At 35.6% G+C, this 23,308-nt stretch overlaps 1 protein-coding gene and 1 non-coding gene across 7 annotated transcripts in view; one reads left to right on the forward strand and one right to left on the reverse strand.

Moving 5' to 3' along the window:
* The window catches only part of ORC4 (origin recognition complex subunit 4), a 95,954-nt gene extending 73,251 nt beyond the window's left edge, over positions 1–22,703 (forward strand). For 5 of the 6 annotated variants that reach the window (XM_067742021.1, XM_067742020.1, XM_067742018.1 and 2 more), the window contains 6 exons: positions 2,184–2,357; positions 8,168–8,254; positions 18,810–18,918; positions 19,646–19,741; positions 19,827–19,894; positions 22,119–22,703. In XM_067742021.1, the coding sequence (XP_067598122.1) occupies positions 2,184–2,357; positions 8,168–8,254; positions 18,810–18,918; positions 19,646–19,741; positions 19,827–19,894; positions 22,119–22,307 (723 nt within the window). In that variant the 3' untranslated portion in view covers positions 22,308–22,703. The remainder of the gene's footprint in view (positions 1–2,183; positions 2,358–8,167; positions 8,255–18,809; positions 18,919–19,645; positions 19,742–19,826; positions 19,895–22,118) is intronic. The other variant, XM_067742024.1, reaches the window with a different exon arrangement.
* On the reverse strand, positions 87–277 carry LOC137226920 (U2 spliceosomal RNA). The gene has a single exon (XR_010944609.1). It is a non-coding gene; the product is annotated as a U2 spliceosomal RNA (small nuclear RNA).
* Positions 22,704–23,308: the final 605 nt, after the last annotated feature.

Consider the following 23,308-nt stretch of genomic DNA (forward strand, 5'->3'; position numbering starts at 1 on the left):
CCTGTGTACCTTCAGACAGCTTATGTAGGTCTTTTTGCATTTACCTTATCTATCTCTTTTTCTTTTTTAAAAAAATTTTTCCCCGAAGTGGGTGCACCATTCTTGGAAGTACTGCAGTACCAGGTCGATGCGTGGAATGGATGGAGCAAGTTCCTATTCCATCTCCTAGTTCCAGAAATCCATTTAATTCATTGTCCTCGGATAGAGCACATATCGGTTATTAAACTGATAAGAACAGATACTATACTTGATCTTAGCCGAAAGGCCGAGAAGCAGTGTGTTTACCTTCTTTTACTCTCCTAGTATGAACTTTCTAATTGAATTCAGGTAAAACTGGTTTTTAAGAGTCACCCGCTTCTTATACTATGGCTGCCATGCATCTGTAGCTTTCATCCTTTTTCCTCCTTCATTTATGGCAGGCTTATGTCAAGCCCTCATTCTCCTTTTGTACAGCTCGTTCCCTTTTTTAGAAATGTGAAACTCTTTACTAAGTCATCTTTCAACAGTCTTGCTAGTGCTGTTTCTCAAAGGAGTGGCTTTCTCTGTCCTCCTTCCCCAGTGCTCTAGAGCTTACAATGTATGCTTTCATAATAAGCCTCTCTCACGGAAAATCTGGCTGGTTCTCCACATATCTTTATTCTTCTTTTCAAAATGTAGCAATCTAACACAGTGGTTAAGGAAGCACATTCCTCCTTGCTAAAAGCTCTTCCTTTGGGTGGAAGTGGCAGTGGCAAATGCTTTTGACCCAGTGAGGGACCAAATAAAGGGTTAGTAGCTCCTTAGCCATATTATCAGAGGCTCTTTTTTATTCTGTATGTATAATTCTCCAACTGTGTAATTCAAGTCTAAGTATATATCTATGTGTCCATGTTTATAGGGAAAGAGCAAAAGGAATGATGGAGTAGTGATTTTGTTAGCAAATAACCTCTTCCTTGTGGCAGTAATTTTTTTTTTTCTACTATTCCCTGTATCCCCACATTACCAATTTCTGCCATTACTGCCCACCACCAAACTATCAGTTACTGTTCACCTCTAAAATTCTTTTACTTCCATCTCTTTCCATTCCCAAGTTCAGGCTCTTAATTATTGCTTACCTGTATGGGTGATCTAGAACTGCTCCTTAGTAGAAAGTAAATGTATAATATTTCTGTCTCTGAACATAACTTTTAATTGTCTTATGCTGTCACTATATTTTTCTTTAACCTGTAAACACATCTCAGGTTTTTCATTCACCCTCCTCCACTCTAACCCCAAGCTATTAATCTTTCCTGTCTTCCTTTCCACACTAACCATGATGCCATGATGCCTTTTTGGTCGCTTTAATTCTTTCCTGTGTATCATTGGTTTCTTAACCTAGAGTCATCTGGGTAGATTTGAAAATCCGTATTTCTGGGCCTCACCACAGCTTTTTGTTTTTCTTCTTTTACAGAAAATTGACACTAAACTTGCTCCCTCACTTCTCAAGGAAAAATAGCACTAATACAAGTAGTTTCTCAAATATTGTTATAAAAAAGCCAAAAGACAGAATAATTTACCAGTGTCACACTGTGTTCCTGCCAGTTTCCTCTTCTACAGTTTGTTCCTTAAGTCCAGCGTGGCTTCAGCTTAAATTTGTATAGTTTAGTGAATTGAATGTTTCTCCATTACACATGCTGCTTCTTGAGTCTTTGTTACATAAAACAATGAAGAAGATGTTTAAATTTTCATGAATGTTAATAAGTCTAATTACATTTTATTATATTAATTTTTATCTGAATTCTTCATATAATGTATGAAATTGTTTATTGATAGCTATAATTTTTTAGTAGTTATTGTTGGCCTTGCAATGTTAAAGATAAGCTGAGAAAAACATGGTTGGAAAAAGGCTTTGACATCACCAGGCTTACAAGTGCTTAGAAGGGGATTAAAAGTAGCTTGGATTAAAAATACTTTCAGAGGCTTGGTTTATTTCCAAGCCGCATTCTCTTACCTCTACTACCTTGTAGCCCTAAGTAGATCAAGGGAATAATTAAATTTTTTTTAATGCTTAATTGTGTATTACAGGATAAGCATTTTTAATGCTTAATTGTCTATTACAGGATAAACATTGCTGATTATAAGTGATAGTTCAAATAGTTATACCTCTAACATTGGTATGGTTATTTTAAATATGCATCTTACGGAGATTTTTGTTTGTTTTTAAGGATATTTTGGAACTCTTAGAAAAGAGAGTGAAGTCACGATTTTCCCACCGGCAGATACACTTAATGAATTCATTTGGTTTTCCACAGTATCTTAAAATATTTAAAGAACAATTATCTCTACCTGCAGTATTTCCAGGCAAGATTTTTGCTGAGAAGTGGAATGAAAATGTTCAGGTAGTTTGGAAAAAAGACAATAATATTAAAGTAATATTTGTGTCTTGCTATACCATTTGAAAGCAATTAAAACTTGAAAATCTTTAAAATCTGTAAGTTAGCATAAAATTTCTAATATTACTGTGGCACAAAACTGCATTAATACAAATTATACTCTTCTGTTTGTGTATTTTCTTTTCAAAAACAGTTGAAATGTCATACTTTTAAATTTTTTTTCTCAAAGGAACTTTTATGAGATTTATTTGTATCTGGTTTATATTTTAGATTACTTTGTTAATGAACTTCATCATTAAATATTTATTTTCTTTATTTATAAGTTTAGCAATATATTAATTTAGTAAGGTTCATACCTACCTATCCAGTGTGGATTTTTCTTTTCCAGTTCTCATGAACAACTTAAGCGTTTTTCTCATTGGGTCTATTAAGAGGCAATTCAGTCTGTGGCAACTTTGGTTATATTATCTATATTGACATATCCCATCTTTGAGTCCTTGGAGCCCTGAGGGTCTTAAGTTGCAAATGCACACTCACTTGTTGTTTTAAACATCTTCTGAACCTTGTGGACTCTAAATATACTTAAGTTGAACAGCCTAATTTGTACAGACTGTTGTTTTATCAGCTAAGCGTACTAGCATCAGTTTATCTTATACTGACAAGTTTTAGTTGGCAGGGAAAAGGGAGAGAGTGTATGTGTGTGAATATGTGTTTAATATTGTGTTTGAAAAAAAATATTACTGAATAAATCTTACATGTCAAAAATATGGACCTTGTGAAAGTGGAAAATAATATAGAGTCCTTGGTTACGAAAGAATTAGGAAAAACTGGTCTATAATATTAAATACTAATGAGTGAGGATGATTAGATCTGCTTAGAATTGAACAGTCTATATTCTTTGGCTCTAAAAGATTGTTTTATGTTATAGCAATAATGATAGATTATATTTTTTTACTGTAAAATCTTAAATATCAATACCAAATTAAAAGTGAAAGTTTGCATTTATTTTGCTCTTTAACGATTCTTGGTTTTTTCCCATCTTTGTTGAGGTATAATTGACAAGTTAGAAATTGCTTATATTTAAGGTATACAACTTGATGTTTTGGTATACATTGTGAAATACCACAATCAAGCTATAATATTTAACATATCCATCACCTCATATAGATTTCTTTCTTTTCTCCTTTTTTTTCATTTTGTGGTAAAACAGTTAAGTTCTATCTTCTAAGCAAATTTCAAGTATATAGTACTGTATCGTTAACTGTAATCACGTTGCTATCCATTACTTATGCAGAACCTAACTTGTATAACTGAAACTTGATTCTTATTTTGATTTTAAAATAGAGTCAGCTTATGTGAGAACTATTAATTTTGACACAGTTTTTTGAAATTAAAAGTTACGAACAAAATTTAATCAGTGCTTAAGAATACATGGTAAAAGGTAGAATTTTCCCTTATGTCCATGCCCATCTTCCCTCCTTTCACTACAAAGTAATTATTTGGTTCATAGAATTTCAGACCTTATATATTGATACATGCCAAATTTGTTTTTACATAAAGGATTCAAACCTTAAATATTATTCTTTGGTTTACCTTTTTTACTTTGTTGTAATCGTTAATCTCATATTTTTTTCCTAATATAACTGTACAGAATTGTATATCAAAATGATTGACTTTATCCTTAAAACATGATACTGTGTCATGATATAATTAGGTGTGGGTCCTTCCTTCCACCTTCCTCCCCAAATTAACTTTTCCTGGGACTCAGATATTTACTAGCTCGTGCAAGTTTTTCTTGATACTATGTCTAATTATAAGAGTCCATGCTATAAGAACACTTTATAGTTGGTGCTCTCACATTGTCTTTTCCTTTACCTGGATCTGGAGTGGGTCAGTGCTCTGAATCTTTGGCCTCTGAATCCACTTTTGAGTGCGTCACAGACTTTCACCTTTTACAACTCCTGAACTGATTGTCTTGTTGCAACAGTGTGTTTTTCTGATTGCTTTAGTGATCAAATGCAGTCTTAGTATTTAAATGTCTGTGCTTTCCCAGGGCTTTTATTATTCTTATCCCTGCTCACTTTCTTTTCCTAAGACGACTACGTAAGCCCAGATTATACTGTACTGTCATCCATCTTTCTGTCCCTCCCAGCTGTGTTGTATTCTGAGATCCTAGAATGGGTATATAAAGGAAGTAGATGGTGACAGTTACTGTGAAGCATAACTCTGGATGACTCAGAAAATGGTAAGCATGTGATGGAGAGTGGCTAACCCTAGGTTTTTGGTCCTTCTTTGCTGATCACTGAATTTAGAGGCAGGATGATAGGAATGAATGTGAACACTCTCCTGTCACCTTTTTGATAATCTTACAGTTCTTTCATAAGGTAGAACTAATACCACTGGAGTTTGTGTCTCTTAGTTCTAATATTTTCTTGCCCTATCCTAATCATCATTTGCCACCTCCCTTTAGGGTATGCTCATAAATGAGCTTCACTTGAAAAAAATATGTCAGCACCATGGCCAGAGGCCCTGTCTGAAAAGGGGGGGTGTGCACTGAAGGAGCTATCCTTTCACTCAGTGCTGACTATCCAGCAAGTTTTTCTAATTCCAAGGTTAAACAAAAGCAATGGTATAGGTGACAGGTCACCTAGGGAATCTCATCCAAGAAATATCTTCAGGATAGACTTGAACCTGGACATCCTGCCTAACTTGAATATTTGTTTTAGCCCTATCCCAAATATGTAAGCAGGGTAAATACCATCTCAGCATGGCAGTATAAGAAAAATCTGTATAAAAGAGCATTTAAAAGGACCATAGCTCAGAATGACCATCATCAAAACATCTACAAACAGTAAATGCTGGAGAGGGTGTGGAGAAAAGGGAACCCTCTTGCACTGTTGGTGGGAATGTAAATTGATACAGCCACTATGGAGAACAGTATGGAGGTTCTTTGAAAAACTAAAAATAGAACTACCATATGACCCAGCAATCCCACTCTCAAGGCATATACCCTGAGAAGACCATAATTCAAAGAGTCATGTATCAGTGTTCATTGCAGCTCTATTTACAATAGCCAGGACATGGAAGCAACCTAAGTGTCCATCGACAGATGAATGGATAAAGAAGTTGTGGTACATATATACAATGGAATATTACTCAACCATAAAAAGAAATGAAATTGAACTATTTGTAGTGAGGTGGATGGACCTAGAGACTGTCATACAGATTGAAGTAAGTCAGAAAGAGAAAAACAAATACCATATGCTAACCCATATATATGGAATCTAAAAAAATTAAAAAGGTTCTGAAGAACCTAGGGGCAGGGCAGGAATAAAGACTCAGACATAGAGAATGGACTTGAGGACACAGAGGGGGGAAGGGTAAGCTGGGAGGAAGTGAGAGAGTGGCATGGATGTATATACACTACCAAATGTAAAATAGATAGCTAGTGGGAAGCAGCCGCATAGCACAGGGAGATCAGCTGGGTGCTTTGTGACCACCTAGAGGGGTGGGATAGGGAGGGTGGGAGGGAGACGCAAGAGGGAGGAGATGTGGGGATATATGTATATGTATAGCTGATTCACTTGGTTATACAGCAGAAACACACCATTGTAAAGCAATTATACTCCAATAAAGATGTTAAATAAATTAATTAATTAAATGAAAGGACCATAGCTAATTCTCCTCAAAGGAAATTCCCACAAAGTGCTATAGCTAAGTTCAAGAAAGATCTACCAACTTTCTTAACCTTCCCTGTTTAGTTAACAGAAGGTAAGAATGTTTAGCAGGAAGACTAGGAGATTTAGTATATATACTGCTGCCACTAAGTTATCCCTGGAGCAGCATGAGCCCTCAAGTACTAGTGTAATCCTGCCGGTCAAGCACACTGCAGTGAGCACATTAAGAACTTGTTTCTGCAAGTGCTACTCCTGTGCTCATCAGTGACAAGGGAATGTGTCAGCTTCCCTGAATAAGGCAGAGAAGACTAAAAACAGTAGCAAGGGAATGGGGACTGTAACTAGGATAATATATTTACTGAGAGCATAAAACTTCATCCCATTCGACTAGAACTTATTCATGAATCTGGATCTTCTCACAGTGGAAGAAGTAGAGACATACAGTTTCAGCTCTAGGAAATACAGAAATACTTAGTTTTCTGGGCCTTTTTTTTTTTGGAAAAAGAATCGTTATTCTTTGCAGATGAGTTTTGAAAAATTATGTCAGTCTTATCCAAGCCTTTTTTGGCTCTGCCAACTCTGATTTTACTGTCCTTTCATCTGATCTTTTCTTTGGTGCCAAGTGAACCTCACCTTTCATTAATCCTAATTCACTGCAGTCACTGTGTTTAGTCTTCTCTTTCTCTCTTAAAGGGCTTGCTGTTGCTATATATATATTTGTATCATAAACAGGGTTGAATACCCTTGGAAGCATACCAGATGAACATAAAATAATAAAGCAAAGTAATACAAATAAAAAACTTCGGGAAATTAACCGTAGTCCTTGCTTCTGCAGTTGTTGACTCTTACCAAGTCACTTATAAAGTTGATATATTAAATATATATTTAGATATTTCTTTTTCAAAGGGCCCTATTGAGCTCTAAATTTCCAAAGCCATCAACTTCTCAAAATACATCTTAATTTAGTTATACAAAGTATGCAGTTTACATTGTTGATCACCACTTCCCTCTTGAAGTGTTGTCCCTCTTGTTTTCTTCCCCTGGTTTTATTGCTCTCTCTTGGATTCTATTCCAGTCTTCAGCATCTTTTTCAGTCTCTTACTTTGCTCCTCTTTTTCCATTTACTTCTTCTTTTTTTTTTTTTCAGTACGAGGGCCTCTCACTGTTGTGGCCTCTCCCGTTGCGGAGCACAGGCTCTGGACGCGCAGGCCAGCCTGCTGGACGGGCCCAGCCGCTCCGCGGCATGTGGGATCTTCCCGGACCGGGGCACGAACCCTTGTCCCCTGCATCGGCAGGTGGACTCTCAACCACTGCGCCACCAGGGAAGCCCCTCCATTTACTTCTTAAACATTTATAATACAAGTTTTACTTCCTGACCACATCTCCCTCTTCACTTCTCCTGGGACATTCTGTTCCCCATAGTTTCATCTTTGATTTTTTTCTAACCCCTCTCAAACCCTTCATCGCTGCTCCCCAGCGGTTGATTCTCCATCAGACATGTCTTCTATAAATATGTTTAATTCTTTCTTGTCTTCACACCACTGTGTTAATCCAGACTCATTTTGTTTCTTACATGGACAATTGCAGTTGCCTCCAGTTAGGTTTTCCTGCCTTTGTCTTTCCGTACAGTCACTTAGCCAAAGCTGAAACTCAGGATGACATTACTACTCATCTTCTGTCCATATGCCACAATCTCCCTACGTTGTTCATGATGTTCCCTATAACTGGATTGCTCTTTGTAGCATATTGACTCATACAGTTTAAGCATTCTTTGTAACACTTTACCTTGTTTTTGAAGTATAGTAAACAACCGTTATTCTCTGTTTCATTTAGTGGTGCATTTTGATCATCCCATTAGTATGACTGTATAGTTTCCCTCTTTAGACTGGAAATTTTGTGGTAGCAAGGGTTATGTTTTATCTTGGTGTCTTTGGAATTAACGTAAAGGGATAAGAAGAAAAACAATAGAGTGGAAATTTGATTTTGATTTTTGTTTTCCACAAGTAAGACCAGCACCTGTTTAATAATGGATAAATACCAGATAGAGTTCATGAGATACACCAGCCAGTGAGGCACAAGGTTATAGTTAGGTTTTAAACTGCATTGTTCCTTAATTCTGTTTTGATTTTTTTCCTCTAGAGTCTCTCAGAAGATAGGAATGTGCGAGACGTGCTGCAGAAGCATTTCAATGTCAGCAAAAGCCTGCGGTCATTACACACGCTACTGGTTTGTATTAGTTTTATTTTTATCACTCATTTCTTTCACCAGGTAATTATGTTCTGATGGGAATTGGTTAAACCTCTAGATAAACTTTGGGAAAATAAACATGTCTACTACATTAGGTCTTCCAATCCATGAATATGGTACGTCTTTTCTTTTATTTAGTTCTTCTTTGATTTCTTTCATCATCATTTTATAATTCTCACCTCACACATGCTGTACATGTTTACAGTGTATACCTAAGTGTTTAGTTTCCTGTGGAGCAATTTTAAATGATATTTTGTTTTTAATTTTGGTTTTAGCATGCCCATTATTAGTGTATAGAAATGTGACTGATTTTTGTGTTGATGTTGTATTCTGCAATGTTGCTGAACTAATTTATTTTAGGACTTTTTTAAACAGATTCTTTGAGATTTTCTATGTAGATAATCATATCATCTGCAAATAAAGAGTTTTATTTTTTTCCTTTCTAATTTATATATCTTTTCTTTCTTTTTCTTGTCTTTTTTGCAATGGCTAGAACTTCTTACACTATGTTGGATAAGAATGGTGAGGGTAGATAATTGCCAGTCTTAGGGGGAAAGGATTTAGTCTTTTACTGTTAAGTATGATATAAGCTGTAGGTTTTTAATACATGTTTATTATCAAGTTAAGGTAATTCCCATCTATTCCTAACTTGCTGAGAGTTTATTATGATTGTGTTGGATTTTATTAAATGCTTATTCTGTATCAATGAATATGATCTATGACTTTGCTTCTTTAGCCTGTTGATATGTTGAATTACCTTGCTTGATTTTTGAATCTTGAACTAGCTTTACATGCCTGGACAAATCCTACCTGGTCATGGTCTTTCACCCAGTAATTATATCTTAAGCTTAAACAGTATCAAGAAAGGGGTACTTAATTGTTCTGAAAAGTAAAGTTTTTCCTTCTCTTAGAGTATTTGATACTAGTCTAATATTTCTAGAAATTTATTTATTCATTATTACAAAAGGTATGGCAAATACCTTTCAAAGAGAAAATAATTTTGGTTTCCTGAGTTTCTTCTTGATCACTTCCATTTATAATAATAATGGGTATCATTTATTAAAGAGCACATGAGTCAGGTGACCTAGTTACTTTACCAGCGTTATGTCTAGTTATATTAATCCTGTTTTTTAATCTTTGGATGTATTTTATCCTTACCTTTGAGGAAACTGATGCTCTTTGAGGTTAAATAACTTACCCCAGGTCACACAGCTAGTAGATGGCAAACCCAGGACTCAAATCCAGGGCTGTCTGGCTTCAAGCTTATCATAACTGCTTTACTATATGGTTCTGCCACTTTTTACAGATTCTCCATCTCCATTTCTGGTCTTGCTTAGGAAACTTAAGAGTGTTTTCCTCTCTATATACTTTCCCTCTCGTTAGCACATCCCCCTCCCATTTATCAAAACCACACTGCCATTTTCAGCAACAGCTGTCTTTATCACAGAAGTATTACAGGCTAAGAATTTTTAGAGTAGAGATTTTAATTATTTATTTACCAAAATTAGACTTTATTTACTAGCTTACGGTATATGGAGGATACACACACACATGTATATACATAAACACATACCTTTCATTATTCTGGGAAAATATCTCTGCCTCAGAATTGTCAACATGAAAAACCATTGTTTTGCCAGTTTCCTATATTTTTAATTCAAGGAGATGACTCAATTTTTGTTTGGGGTTTTCTAATTTAAGAAAACTTTTAGAATTGGTGGAAATTATAAAGAAAGGAGAAAGACCTGCCTGAGATTAAATATAGTTTGGATAATTTTTCAAAAAAATAGATCAGTTATACACATAGAAAAAACACCGTCATTGCATAGGCTAAAGTAAATTTCAGGTTGATAAACCTAACTTTATGTAGAAAAACAAAACTTTTTTTTAAATTACAAGAAACATATAAGAGAATATGTTTGTATTCTTGAGGTAGGGAAAGATTTCTTACAGAAGTTACACAGAGCACAAGTCATAACAAAAAAGATGGTTAAAGTTAATTACATTGAATTTTTAAATGTCTAGACACTGAAAGATACCATAGATGAAGTGAAGACTGATAAGGAGAGGAAAAATGGAATGTGTATAATCATCAACACTGTCCATAATATATAAAGAGCTTCTACAGTAATCAATAAAGGAATGAACTGACCAGAGGGCAGACAGCAGAAGCAAGAACTACAATCCTGCAGCCTGTGGAACAAAAACCACATTCACAGAAAGATAGACAAGATGAAAACACAGAGGGCTATGTACCAGATGAAGGAACAAGATAAAACCCCAGAAAAACAACTAAATGAAGTGCAGATAGGCAACCTTCCAGAAAAAGAATTCAGAATAATGATAGTGAAGATGATCCAGGACCTCGGAAAAAGAATGGAGGCAAAGATCGAGAAGATGCAAGAAATGTTTAACAAAGACCTAGAAGAATTAAAGAACAAAAAAACAGAGATGAACAATACAATAACTGAAATGAAAACTACACGAGAAGGAATCAGTAGCAGAATAACTGAGGCAGAAGAACATATAAGTGACCTGGAAGACAGAATGGTGGAATTCACTGCTGCAGAACAGAATAGAGAAAAAAGAATGAAAAGAAATGAAGACAGCCTAAGAGACCTCTAGGACAACATTAAACGCAACAACATTTGCATTATAGGGGTCCCAGAAAGGGAGGAGAGAGAGAAAGGACCAGAGAAAATATTTGAAGTGATTATCATAGTTGAAAACTTGCCTAACATGGGAAAGGAAATAGCCACCCAAGTCCAGGAAGCAGAGTCCCATACAGGATAAAACCAAGAAGAAACATGCCAAGACACATAGTAATCAAATTGGCAAAAATTAAAGACAAAGAAAAATTATTGAAAGCAGCAAGGGAAAAACGACAAATAACATACAAGGGAACTCCCATAAGGTTAACAGCTGATTTCTCAGCAGAAACTCTACAAGCCAGAAGGGAGTGGCATGATAAAGTGATGAAAGGGAAGAACCTACAATCAAGATTACTCTAGCCAGCAACGATCTCATTCAGATTCGATGGAGAAATCAAAAGCTTTACAACAAGCAAAAGCTGAGAGAATTCATCACCACCAAACCAGCTCTACAACAAATGCTAAAGGAACTTCTCTAAGTGGGAAACACAAGAGAAGAAAAGGACCTACAAACACAAACCCAAAACAATTAAGAAAATGGTCGTAGGAACATACATATCGATAATTACCTTAAACGTGAATGGATTAAATACTCCAACCAAAAGACACAGGCTTGCTGAATGGATACAAAAACAAGACCCATCTATATGCTGTCTACAAGAGACCCACTTCAGACCTAGGGACACTTACAGACTGAAAGTGAGGGAATGGAAAAAGATATTCCATGCAAATGGAAATCACAAGAAAGCTGGAGTAGCAATACTCATATCAGATAAAATAGACTTTAAAATAAAGAATGTTACAAGAGACAAGGAAGGACACTACATAATGATCAATGGATCAATCCAAAAGAAGATATAACAATTATAAATATATATGCACCCAACATAGGAGCACATCAATACATAAGGCAGCTGCTAGCAGCTATGAAAGAGGAAATCAACCGTAACACAATAATAGTGGGCGACTTTAACACCTCACTTACACCAAGGGACAGATCATCCAAAATAAAAATAAATAAGGAAACAGAAGCTTTAAATGACACAATAGACCAGATAGATTTAATTTTATTTATAGGACATTTCATCCCAAAACAGCAGATTACACTTTCTTCTCAAATGCGCACAGAATATTCTCCAGGATAGATCACATCTTGGGTCACAAATCAACCCCAGTAATTTTAAGAAAATTGAAATCATATCAAGAATCTTTTCTGACCACAGCACTATGAAATTAGAAATCAATTACAGGGAAAAAAACATAAAAGACCACAAACACATGGAGGCTAAGCACTAAGTTACTGAGTAACCAAGAGATCACTGAAGAAATCAAAGAGGAAGTTAAACAATACCTAGCGATGAGTGACAATGAAAACACAACGATCCAAAACCTATGGGATGCAGCAAAAGCAGTTCTAAGAGGGAAGTTTATAGCTATACAAGCCTACCGCAAGAAACAAGAAATGTCTCAAATAAACAATCTAACCTTACACCTAAAGGAACTACATAAAGAAGAACAAAAAAAAAATCCAAAGTTAGCAGAAGGAAAGAAATCATAAAGATCAGAGCAGAAATCAGTGAAATAGAAACAAAGAAAATAATAGCAAAGATCAATAAAACTAAAAGCTGGTTCTTTGAGAAGGTAAACAAATTGATAAACCGTTAGCCAGACTCATCAAGAAAAAGAGGGAGAAGACTCAAATCAATAAAATTAGAAATGAAAAAGGAGAAGTTACAACAGAAACCGCAGAAATACAAAGCATCCTAAGAGACTACTACAGGCAACTCTATGCCAATAAAATGGACAACCTGGAAGAAATGGACAAATTCTTAGAAAGGTATAACCTTCCAAGACTGAACCAGGAAGAAATAGAAAATATGAACAGACCAATCACAAGTAATGAAATTGAAACAGTGATTAAAAATCTTCTAACAAGCAAAAGTCCAGGACCAGATGGCTTCACAGGTGAATTCTATCAAACATTTACAGAAGAGCTAACACCCATCCTTCTCAAACTCTTCCAAAAAGTGGTGGAGGAAGGAACACTCCCAAACTCATTCTGTGAGGCCACCATCACCCTGATACCAAAACCAGACAAAGATACTACAAAAGAAGAAAATTACAGACCAATATTACTGATGAATATAGATGCAAAAATCCTCAACAAACTACCAGCAAACAGAATCCAACAACACATTAAAAGGATCATACACCATGATCAAGTGGGACTTATCCCAGGGATGCAAGGATTCTTCAATATACACAAATCAATCAATGTGATACACCATATTAACAAATTGATGAATAAAAACCATATGATCATCTCAATAGATGCAGAAAAAGCTTTTGACAGAATTCAATACTCATTTATGATAAAAACTCTTCAGAAAGTGGGCATAAAGGGAACCTACCTCAACATAATAAATGCCATATATGACAAAGCCACCACAAACATCATTCTCAATGGTGAAAAACTGAAAGCATTTCCTCTAAGATCAGGAACAAGGCAAGGATGTCGACTCTCACCACTATTATTCAACATAGTTTTGGAAGCTTTAGCCACAGCAATCAGAAGAAAAAGAAATAAAAGGAATACAAATTGGAAAAGAAGAAGTAAAAGTGTCACTGCAGATGACATGATACCATACATAGAGAATCCTAAAGATGCCACCAGAAAACTACTAGAGCTAATCAATGAATTTGGTAAAGTTGCAAGATACAAAATTAATGCACAGAAATCTCTTGCATTCCTATACACTAATGATGAAAACTCTGAAAGAGAAGTTAAGGAAACACTCCCATTTACCATTGTAACAGAAAGAATAAAATACCTAGGAATAAACCTACCTGGGGAGACGAAAGACCTGTATGCAGAAAACTATAAGACACTGATGAAAGAAATTAAAGATGATACCAACAGATGGAGAGATATACTATGTTCTTGGATCGGAAGAATCAATATTGTGAAAATGACTATACTACCCAAAGCAATCTACAGATTCAATGCAATCCCTATCAAATTACCAATGGCATTTTTTATGGAACTAGAACAAAAAATCTTAAAATTTGTATGGAGACACAACAGACCCTGAATAGCTAAAGCAGTCTTGGGGGCAGAAAACAGAGCTGGAGGAATCAGACTCCCTGAGTTCAGACTGTACTACGAAGCTACAGTAATCAAGACAATATGGTACTGGCACAAAAACAGAAACATAAATCAATGGAACAAGATAGAAAGCCCAGAGATAAACCCACGCATCTATGATCAACTAATCTATGACAAAGGAGTCAAAGATATACAATGGAGAAAAGAGAGTCTCTTCATAAGTGGTGCTGGGAAAACTGGACAGCTACATGTAAAAGAATGAAATTAGAGCACTCCCTAACACCATACACAAAAATAAACTCAAAATGGATTAGAGACCTAAATGTAAGACCAGACACTATAAAATTCTTAGAGGAAAACATAGGAAGAACACTCTTTGACAGAAATCACAGAAAGATCTTTTTTGATCCATCTCCTAGAGTAATGGAAATAAAAACAAAAATAAACAAATGGAACCTAATGAAACTTCAAAGCTTTTGCACAGCAAAGGAAACCATAAACAAGATGAAAAGACAACCCTCTGAATGGGAGAAAATATTTGCAAATGAATCAGCAGACAAAGGATTAATCTCCAAAATGTATAAACAGCTCAACAGCTCAATAGTAAAAAAAAACAACCCAATCCAAAAATGGGCAAAAGACCTAAATAGACATTTCTCCAAAGAAGACATACAGATGGCCAAGAAGCACATGAAAATTTGCTCAACCTCACTAATTATTAGAGAAATGCAAATCAAAACTACAATGAGGTATCACCTCACACCAGTTAGAATAGGCATCCTCAGAAAATCTACAAACAACAAATGCTGCAGAGGGTGTGGAGAAAAGGGAACCCTCTTGCACCGTTGGTGGGAATGTAAATTGATACAGCCACTATGGAGAACAGTGTGGAGGTTCCTTAAAAACTAGAACTACCATATGATCCAGCAATCCCACTACTGGGCATATACCCAGAGAAAACCATAATTCAAAAAGACACATGCACCCCAATGTTCATTGCAGCACTATTTACAATAGCCAGGTCATGGAAGCAAACTAAATGCCCCTCGACAGACGAATGGTTAAAGAGGATGTGGTACATATATGCAATGGAATATTACTCAGCCATAAAAAGGAACGAAATTGGGTCATTTGTTGAGATGTGGATGGATCTAGAGACTGTCATAGAGTGAAGTAAGAAAAAGAAAAACAAATATAGTATATTAATGCATATATGTGGAACCTAGAAAAATGGTACAGATGAACCGGTTTGCAGGGCAGAAGTTGAGACACAGATGTAGAGAACAAACGTATGGACACCAAGGGGGGAAAACTGCGGTGGGGTGAGGATGGTGGTGTGCTGAATTGGGTGATTGGGATTGTCATGTATACACTGATGTGTATAAAATTGATGACTAATAAGAACCTGCAATATAAAAAAAATAAAATTTAAAAATTAAATAAAAAAGACCACCTGAGGACAGATTAAAGGAGTGCAGGCCCTGCATACACCCTGATCCTTATCAGCAACCCTGGCCTTGAACCATTGTTATAAAACTCCTCACTAAATCCTCCCAGGTTGGGACCCACAGTTTTCAAGGGCAGGAGTCTGCTGTCTCCCTCTTTGCCTGGCAAAGCAATAAAGCTATTCTTTTCTACTTCATCCAAAACTCTGTCTCTGAGATACAATTCAGCACCGGTGCACAGAGCCCGAGTTTTTGCATCCCGACCATAAAAAAAAAAATAATAATGAAAAGTAAAGGGAAGAACTAAGAATATGAGTGCAAGCAATCCACCATTGTAGAATCCCACATGACTTATAAATTGCAAAGATATTTAACCTCTCCAGTAATTAGGGAAATGGTACAATTTAAACTTTACAGTTAAACCCTTTTTTCTGCCAATCTGGTGGGTGTCAAAAGTTTATGTCTGGGGCTTCCCTGGTGGCGCAGTGGTTGAGAGTCCGCCTGCCGATGCAGGGGACACAGGTTCGTGCCCCGGTCCGGGAGGATCCCACCTACCGCGGAGCGGCTGGGCCCATGAGCCATCGCCGTTGAGCCTGCGCGTCTGGAGCCTGTGCTCCGCAACGGGAGAGGCCACAACAGTGAGAGGCCCGCGTACTGCAACAATAACAACAACAAAAGTTTATGTCTGATGATATGGTGACTGTTACGTTTATTGCTGCTAGTAGTGTAAATATGTATAGATACTTTGGAGAGCAATATGGAAAATTAGGTATCTAGAGAGACTCAAATACACAAGAAGGCATGTACAAGATCGTTTATTGCAGCCTTGTTTATAGTCCCTCCCCCAAAATGACAGATACCCATCAATAAGGGAAAGAATAATTAAATTGTGCATATATACAAAGGAATATAACAAAAAAAAGAGTAAACCACAATTGACATCTGGACATAGATGAATTCTCATGACAGTTGTTTAGTGAAGAAAGAGTAGCATTAAGTACAATATGGTATTTATATAAAAGTTGAAAATTACTCTGTATTGTCTAGGAATACAAAGATATGTAGTAGAAGGATGAAGACTTGCATGATTTTTTTGCATGGAGAAGAGTAGAGAGTCCAACCAGGGCAACAGACAGGAGCTTCAACTCTGTAAGTTTATATTTTGTAAGCTGAGAAAGTGGTCATGGATATTCATTATATTATTCTCTTGCCTTTTTATATGTCAAAAATATTTTATAATAAAAGCAAAAAGAAAAGGTAAGAGAAAGGGAAGGAGCTACTGGGTACCTGGATCCCTCCCAGTATGGGGAATGAAGGACAAGGATTACCAAACTTTTTTGTTCAATTAAAGACCCTGGGCCCTGGTTAAAAAAGGGAGAGTTTTCAAGGCAATAGAAATAAAAGGAAAAATAAACAAATGGGACCTAATCAAACTTACAGGCTTTTGTACAGCAAAGGAAACCATAAACAAAGCAAAAAGACAACCTAAGGACTGGGAGAAAATATTTGCAAATGATGTGACAGACAAGGGCTTAATTTCCAAAATATACGAACAGATCATACAACTTAATAATAACAACAATTAAAAAACCCAATCGAAAAATAGGCAGTAGACCTAAATAGATACTTCTCCAAAGAAGGCATACAGATGGTAACGGGCACATGAAAAGATGTTCAACATTGCTAATTATTAGAGAAATGCAAATCAAAACTACAATGAGGTACCGCATCACACTGGTCAGAATGGCCATCATTAAAAAGTCTACAAATAACAAATGCTGGAGAGAGTGTGGAATGTAAATTTGTGCAGCAACTATGTTGGTGGGAATGTGAATTCGTGCAGCTGCTATGGAAAACAGTATGGAGGTTCTTCAAAAAACTAAAAATAGATTTGCCATGTGATCCAGTAATCCCACTCCTGGGCATATATTTGCACAAACCTGTAATTCAAAAAGATACATGCAACCATATGTTCATAGCAGCACTATTCACAATAGCCAAGACATGGAAACAACCTAAATGTCTATCGATAGATGAATGGATAATGAAGATGTGGTACACATATATACAGTGGAATACTACTCAGCCATTAAAAAATGAATGAAATAATGCCATTTGCAACAACATGGATGGACCTAGAGATCATCACTAACTGAAGTAAGTCAGAAAGAGAAAGACAAATACCATATACTATCAATTATATGTGGAATCTAAAATATGACACAAATGAACTTATCTACGAAGCAGAGACAGACTCACAGACATAGAGAATAGACTTGTGGCTGCCGAGGGTGAGAGTGGGGTGGTGGAGGGATGGATTGGTAGTATGGGATTAGCAGATGCAAAATATAGGTAGAATGGATAAACAACAAGTTCCCACTGTATAGCACAGGGAACTATATTCAATATCCTGTGATAAACCATAGTGAAAAAGAGTGTATATATATGTATAACTGAATCACTTTGCTATACAGTAGAAATTAACACAACATTGTAAATCAACTATGCTTCAATAAAATATATATTTTTTTTAAAAAAGGAGTTTCTAGTGTTAGTGTCCCAAATATTACATGGCATATACTTACACTAAGAAATTACTCATTGTTTACCTGGAATTCAAATTTAATGAGATGTCATGCATTTTTACCTGCTCACCCTACTTACATGACCAAATTTAAATGCTGAGTCAATTATATTTCAATGAAAAATAAATTTTTAAAAAATTAAGTAAAATTTAGATGTTAGGAAAGTTACAAATAAATAAATCTTCAAATGCAGAAGTTTTTGTTAGTCATTGGACAGAGCACTTGCTACATGGAGGCAACTTGTCCTTGCTTTCAAGGAGAGTTGTTTCTTGGTATAATTTTGTTTTTGTTTTTTTAATTTTTAATACAATTGAATATAAAGTAGCTCACCTCTGTCACTTAAGACTAATAACCTGGATTGGTCGATTGGGTGGTAAGAAAGTTTTTACAAGTCACACTTCTGCCTTTTTGGTTTGGTTTAGTCTGGGGCTTTAAATAGTAGTCTTACTTATTTTTGGTCTCTTCTCGTCACCCTACTCCTTCTAAAGTATTTTTCTTTTGAGGAGTTGTAAACAAACAAGATATGCAAATGGAAAGGGGTAGAGAGAGCAGCAAGAATTTTTTAATGCTTTACATTTATACAGTTACATGACATATGAACTGAAATACTGTATTTTAATAGAGCTAAATATGAGAATACCTTTCCCAGGCATTACTATTTACTCTTTCATAACTCTCTGAATTAAGAAGTTTTGTTAAAGTGCCTAAGTAAATATGCAGTTGTTTTTCTGATCTGCATTTCCTTAGATGCTTGCTTTAAATCGTGTAACACCATCACACCCATTTATGACTGCAGCAGATCTGATGGAGGCAAACCAGCTGTGTAGCATGGACTCTAAAGCAAATATTGTACATGGTGAGAAACCTGCTTAGTTAGTAGTTTTTTAAATGTTTGAGTTTATATAATGGTATGATTTTCAAAATTATAATTAACATTGGGTATAGTATTTTATATACAGAATACTTTTATATCCATACGTCCTTTAACTCAGCCCTTTAAAAGGTATTGTTCCTCCCATTTAAAGTGAAAGGAACTCGAGGCACTGCCTCACTTGCTACATTGTAAATCCAGCTGAGACTGTATTGCAGGCGTTCTCATTGCACCAAGTGTTAATGAAGGGCACTGGCTTTTAGCCATTTGGGGTTCACTATCCCTTTTGAGAATCTAATGAACCTTCTCCTCTCCAGGAAATTAAAAAATTAGATATAATTTCCAGGGGATTAGAGATTCTGAATAATCGAGGGCCCTGTGTAATTTTAAAGTTACATCATAATTGCAGCTCTGGTTTATGTGGTTAAGTGTTAGATAGTATTGTCTCGAATCCTTGTACCATCTCTGGAAGTTTAGAATGATCCTATTTTACATATATGAAAACTGAGCTCAGGGAGGTTGAGTAACTTTCTTAAGATTATTCAGATAATAGTGACTGAAACACATTTGAACCTAGAGGGGTGTCTTGACCTCCCTCCACCCCTCAAAACCATAATCTTTCACTTTATCCTTCTATTTGAAGGAAAGTTATTTCAGTCTTATGTATCAGTAAATAAACTATACCTCATAGTTTGTTCCCCTTTTATTATAGGTCTGTCAGTCTTGGAAATCTGTCTTATCATAGCAATGAAACATTTAAATGACATCTATGAAGAGGAACCCTTTAATTTTCAAATGGTTTATAATGGTGAGATGAGACATTGGTGTTTTCTAACACTACTACCCCCACTGCTTATTTGAAGCTACTAATGCTGTCATTGCGTTCTGTCCAGAGTTTCAGAAGTTTGTTCAAAGGAAGGCCCATTCTGTTTATAATTTTGAGAAACCTGTTGTCATGAAGGTAAGAGTTTTAATTTTTAAAGGCTTATTTTTACATCTGATTTGATTGTATATATCATAGTTGCACTTTCATTAATTTTGAAACATTAGGTATTATCATAGGAATTTTATTCAAAACAGACCAAAAAAAATCAATCTAAAAATGAAATGTTTGAATCATTCTGAAGAATGCAGCCAGTTCTTTTTACAGTTTTGGGGGTATACTGCCCTCTACTGTCTCTTCCTAGAACTGGCATCGTGCAAAGGATCTACTTGTTACAGTCATAACCCTATCCCTTTATACCTCTAAGCTTGGCTTTATAATCTCAGCAGTAAAAAGAGACCGAATGGGTCATTAAGAAAACAAAAAAGAATCTCATTGGTTGGTGAGGGTATACAGAGAAAGTTTTGTTAGGGGTGAGGCATGAGTTTTAAAACTTGAGGAACTTTATTCTAGCATACCATTGTCCACCAGAAATATGAGCCACATAATGTAATTTTAGATTTTCTAGTAGCAACAAAAAAGTAAAACAAAAAAAAGGTGAAATTAACTTGGACAGTAAATTTTATTTACTGTACCAAAATCTTTTGATCTATAGTCAATATAGAAAATTATTAATGAAGTTCATTTTCTTTTGTGTTAAATCTTTGAAATTCTATGTGTTTACATTTAAAGCACATCTTAATTCACTGACTATTCATTGGAAATAATTGCTCTTTAGATTCCTTCAATTATTTTTTTTAGATTCCTTATTTAGCTGAAGTAGATTTACATTATGAAATTGTTTCAAACATACAAATTTTCTAAGTGTTAGTTTTTTAATTAAACTTAATAAAAATTAAATAAAATTAAAAATAGAGTCCCACATTTCAAATGCTCAAGAGCCCCGTGTAGCTAGTGGTTACCTATTGGACAGTACAGCTCTAGAGGACTTTATGGGAAGAAACACCTTTTTTGATTTTTTTTAAGCAGTGGACCCATAGCTTCTTTAGCATCCTTTATAAGGGATTAGTAGTCAATTTTATTTCTTACAGCAACCAAAAAATGTGAGATCAGGGCATTGCCATTTCTTCAAAACAATAGGAAAAGTATTTAGTATACTGGAGGTTGGTTTTTTCCTCCCTTCCTAATGTCCATATTTGTCTGATAGTCATAGCTTGTGGGAGTTGTATGAGTGGAAAGGTTTAGCTGAGCACTTAAATTTTTATGAGTAATTTGAAGCTGCTCATTTCTACCTTTTAATTAAATAAGAAAGTATTTTGCTACCTAGAAATACTTTAAATCTCCTCAGTTTTAGTCAGCCAGTACCTGCAGCCTCTAGTATTTTCTCATTTTCAGAAATTAATGGTGTCTGAACTGTTTCTCTTTTCATCAGAAGAATTTTTATAGTACATAAAGAATATATTCCAACAGTATTTTTCACAATGAGGCTTAAGAATAGAAAGCTCATAATCTATTTCAGTGTCTCAGTATTTAATGGTTAGTAGGTCATGATTTAATGGGGTTTTTTTAATACATTAATAAAATACCTGAAACAACAAACATGGTTAGAAAAGACATAATACATGAATGTTGGAGGTAAGAGGAAGCAGACAGTAAAGAGCCCTGTTAAGGTGGGGAAGATGAAAGAAAGGGACTTTCTGACGGGTTGTAGTGGTCTGTCAGACTTCTTAGGGAAACAGGAGCCTGTCTTTTCCTCCATACCTGTACCACTCTGCTGAATCATTTATTTATAGGGTTAGCTGAACAGGTGTACTCCTACAGGTCTTTCCTGCCTCCCTCTCTTTTTACAGCTGTATTAAACTTTTACACAGCAAAGTCTTACAAAGGTAGAAACAAAATGTAAAGGCGAATTTGAGTAACCTAGGCAATTAGTCAAAAAGTACTGGTCTTATCAGATCTTAGGTTTTTATAGAGAACTAGAAAGTGTTAACTTAAGTACTAGGAGGAGATATGACATAGAATGAGGTTAGGAACAAAAACCACGTTGTACAAACTGAATTAAGTTTGCCCTGTTTATATTCAGTGATGCAGGGACGGATAACTGTATATAGACACTGCCTCGTGTGATGTGTGAAGTTTTTATGAGGTTAATGAGAGTTGTTTTTGAACTTTACTGATATCTATTAAGTTTTGTTTCCTGGTACTCTATTCCACAACTGACCAAGATCCTGACTGTTCTCTGAGTTAATGTTGTTTACTTTACTTCCCCTATTCAACCTAAACTATTTCTTTCATCTTTCAGGCCTTTGAACATTTACAACAATTAGAATTAATAAGGCCCATGGAAAGAACATCAGTAAATGCACAGAGGGAGTACCAGCTGATGAAACTACTTTTGGATAATACGCAAATTATGAATGCTTTGCAAAAATACCCTAACTGTCCTACAGATGTTAGGCAGTGGGCAACATCCTCCCTAAGCTGGTTATGAATATAACCATGGCTTCAGTTGTGGAGTTTCAGGCATACTTCTCTAAAGAATGTTGTCCTTCAACAAGATATGTTATTACATTTTCTTATATTTATAAAAATGTATTTTTGTATTTATGGGAGACTGTTACACATGTAGCATCATGGCTGTGCCTTGCCTTTGAATCACGGCACATGAGCAGTTACATGATTTATAATTCCAGTAATTTAGATTATGTTGTAGGTAGTTGTTCAAAAAATAAATATGACTATTTTAGGGATTGAATCATATGCTTATTTAACACTTGTGAAGTATTTATGTGGTACATTTGAAGAGTTCATTTCAACCCAGCAGCCAGATGTTTTTACAAACCTTAAACAAAGCAGTAAAGAAACAATGGTAAGAGTTGAGGTGTAATGAGTAATCTTTTGGTCCTTTGGGAGGTGCTGCAGTTTTTCTGTATTCATGGAAATTTGGGATTCTGTCCCAGACCCACGTCTTCTAGTTCAGGAGACTGATCAGTTTGGCTAGAAGATGGTTTACACGGAAGAAAAAAGCAAAAGGTTTGACCATTTTCTTCCAGGCTTCTTATAATATGGTACTCATACCATCTACAGAAGAATCTTTTGTAGCATGTTTTAAAATGCAGATTCTGGGGCCTGTTCTAGGGACTAGCATTTGTCTTTCTGACACAGGCAGTTTAGGGGATCCTGTGAACCCACCCCCACAGATAATGGAAAGTGTATGACGGTGCTAACTAAACCTGCTTGTATCAAAATGTGGAGCCCTAGGAGGGAGGAACGTGGGAATGGCAAAGCATCAGGAATCCATGAACTAATGCTGGTATATGTTTAAAATGAAATTTAGTAAGCATTCGTTACGTGTTAGTGACTTCATTTATTTAAAAATATTTGTCTATTATTTTCATGGAAGGTTTACTAAAGACAGACTCCCTATCCTTGTGCAGTTTGTAATCCTTTTAACTGTCAAAGACCTTATGATATTTAGTTACTGTTGTTTAC

The sequence above is a fragment of the Pseudorca crassidens genome, chromosome 6, assembly GCF_039906515.1.
Source record: "Pseudorca crassidens isolate mPseCra1 chromosome 6, mPseCra1.hap1, whole genome shotgun sequence".
Taxonomy (NCBI): domain Eukaryota; kingdom Metazoa; phylum Chordata; class Mammalia; order Artiodactyla; family Delphinidae; genus Pseudorca; species Pseudorca crassidens.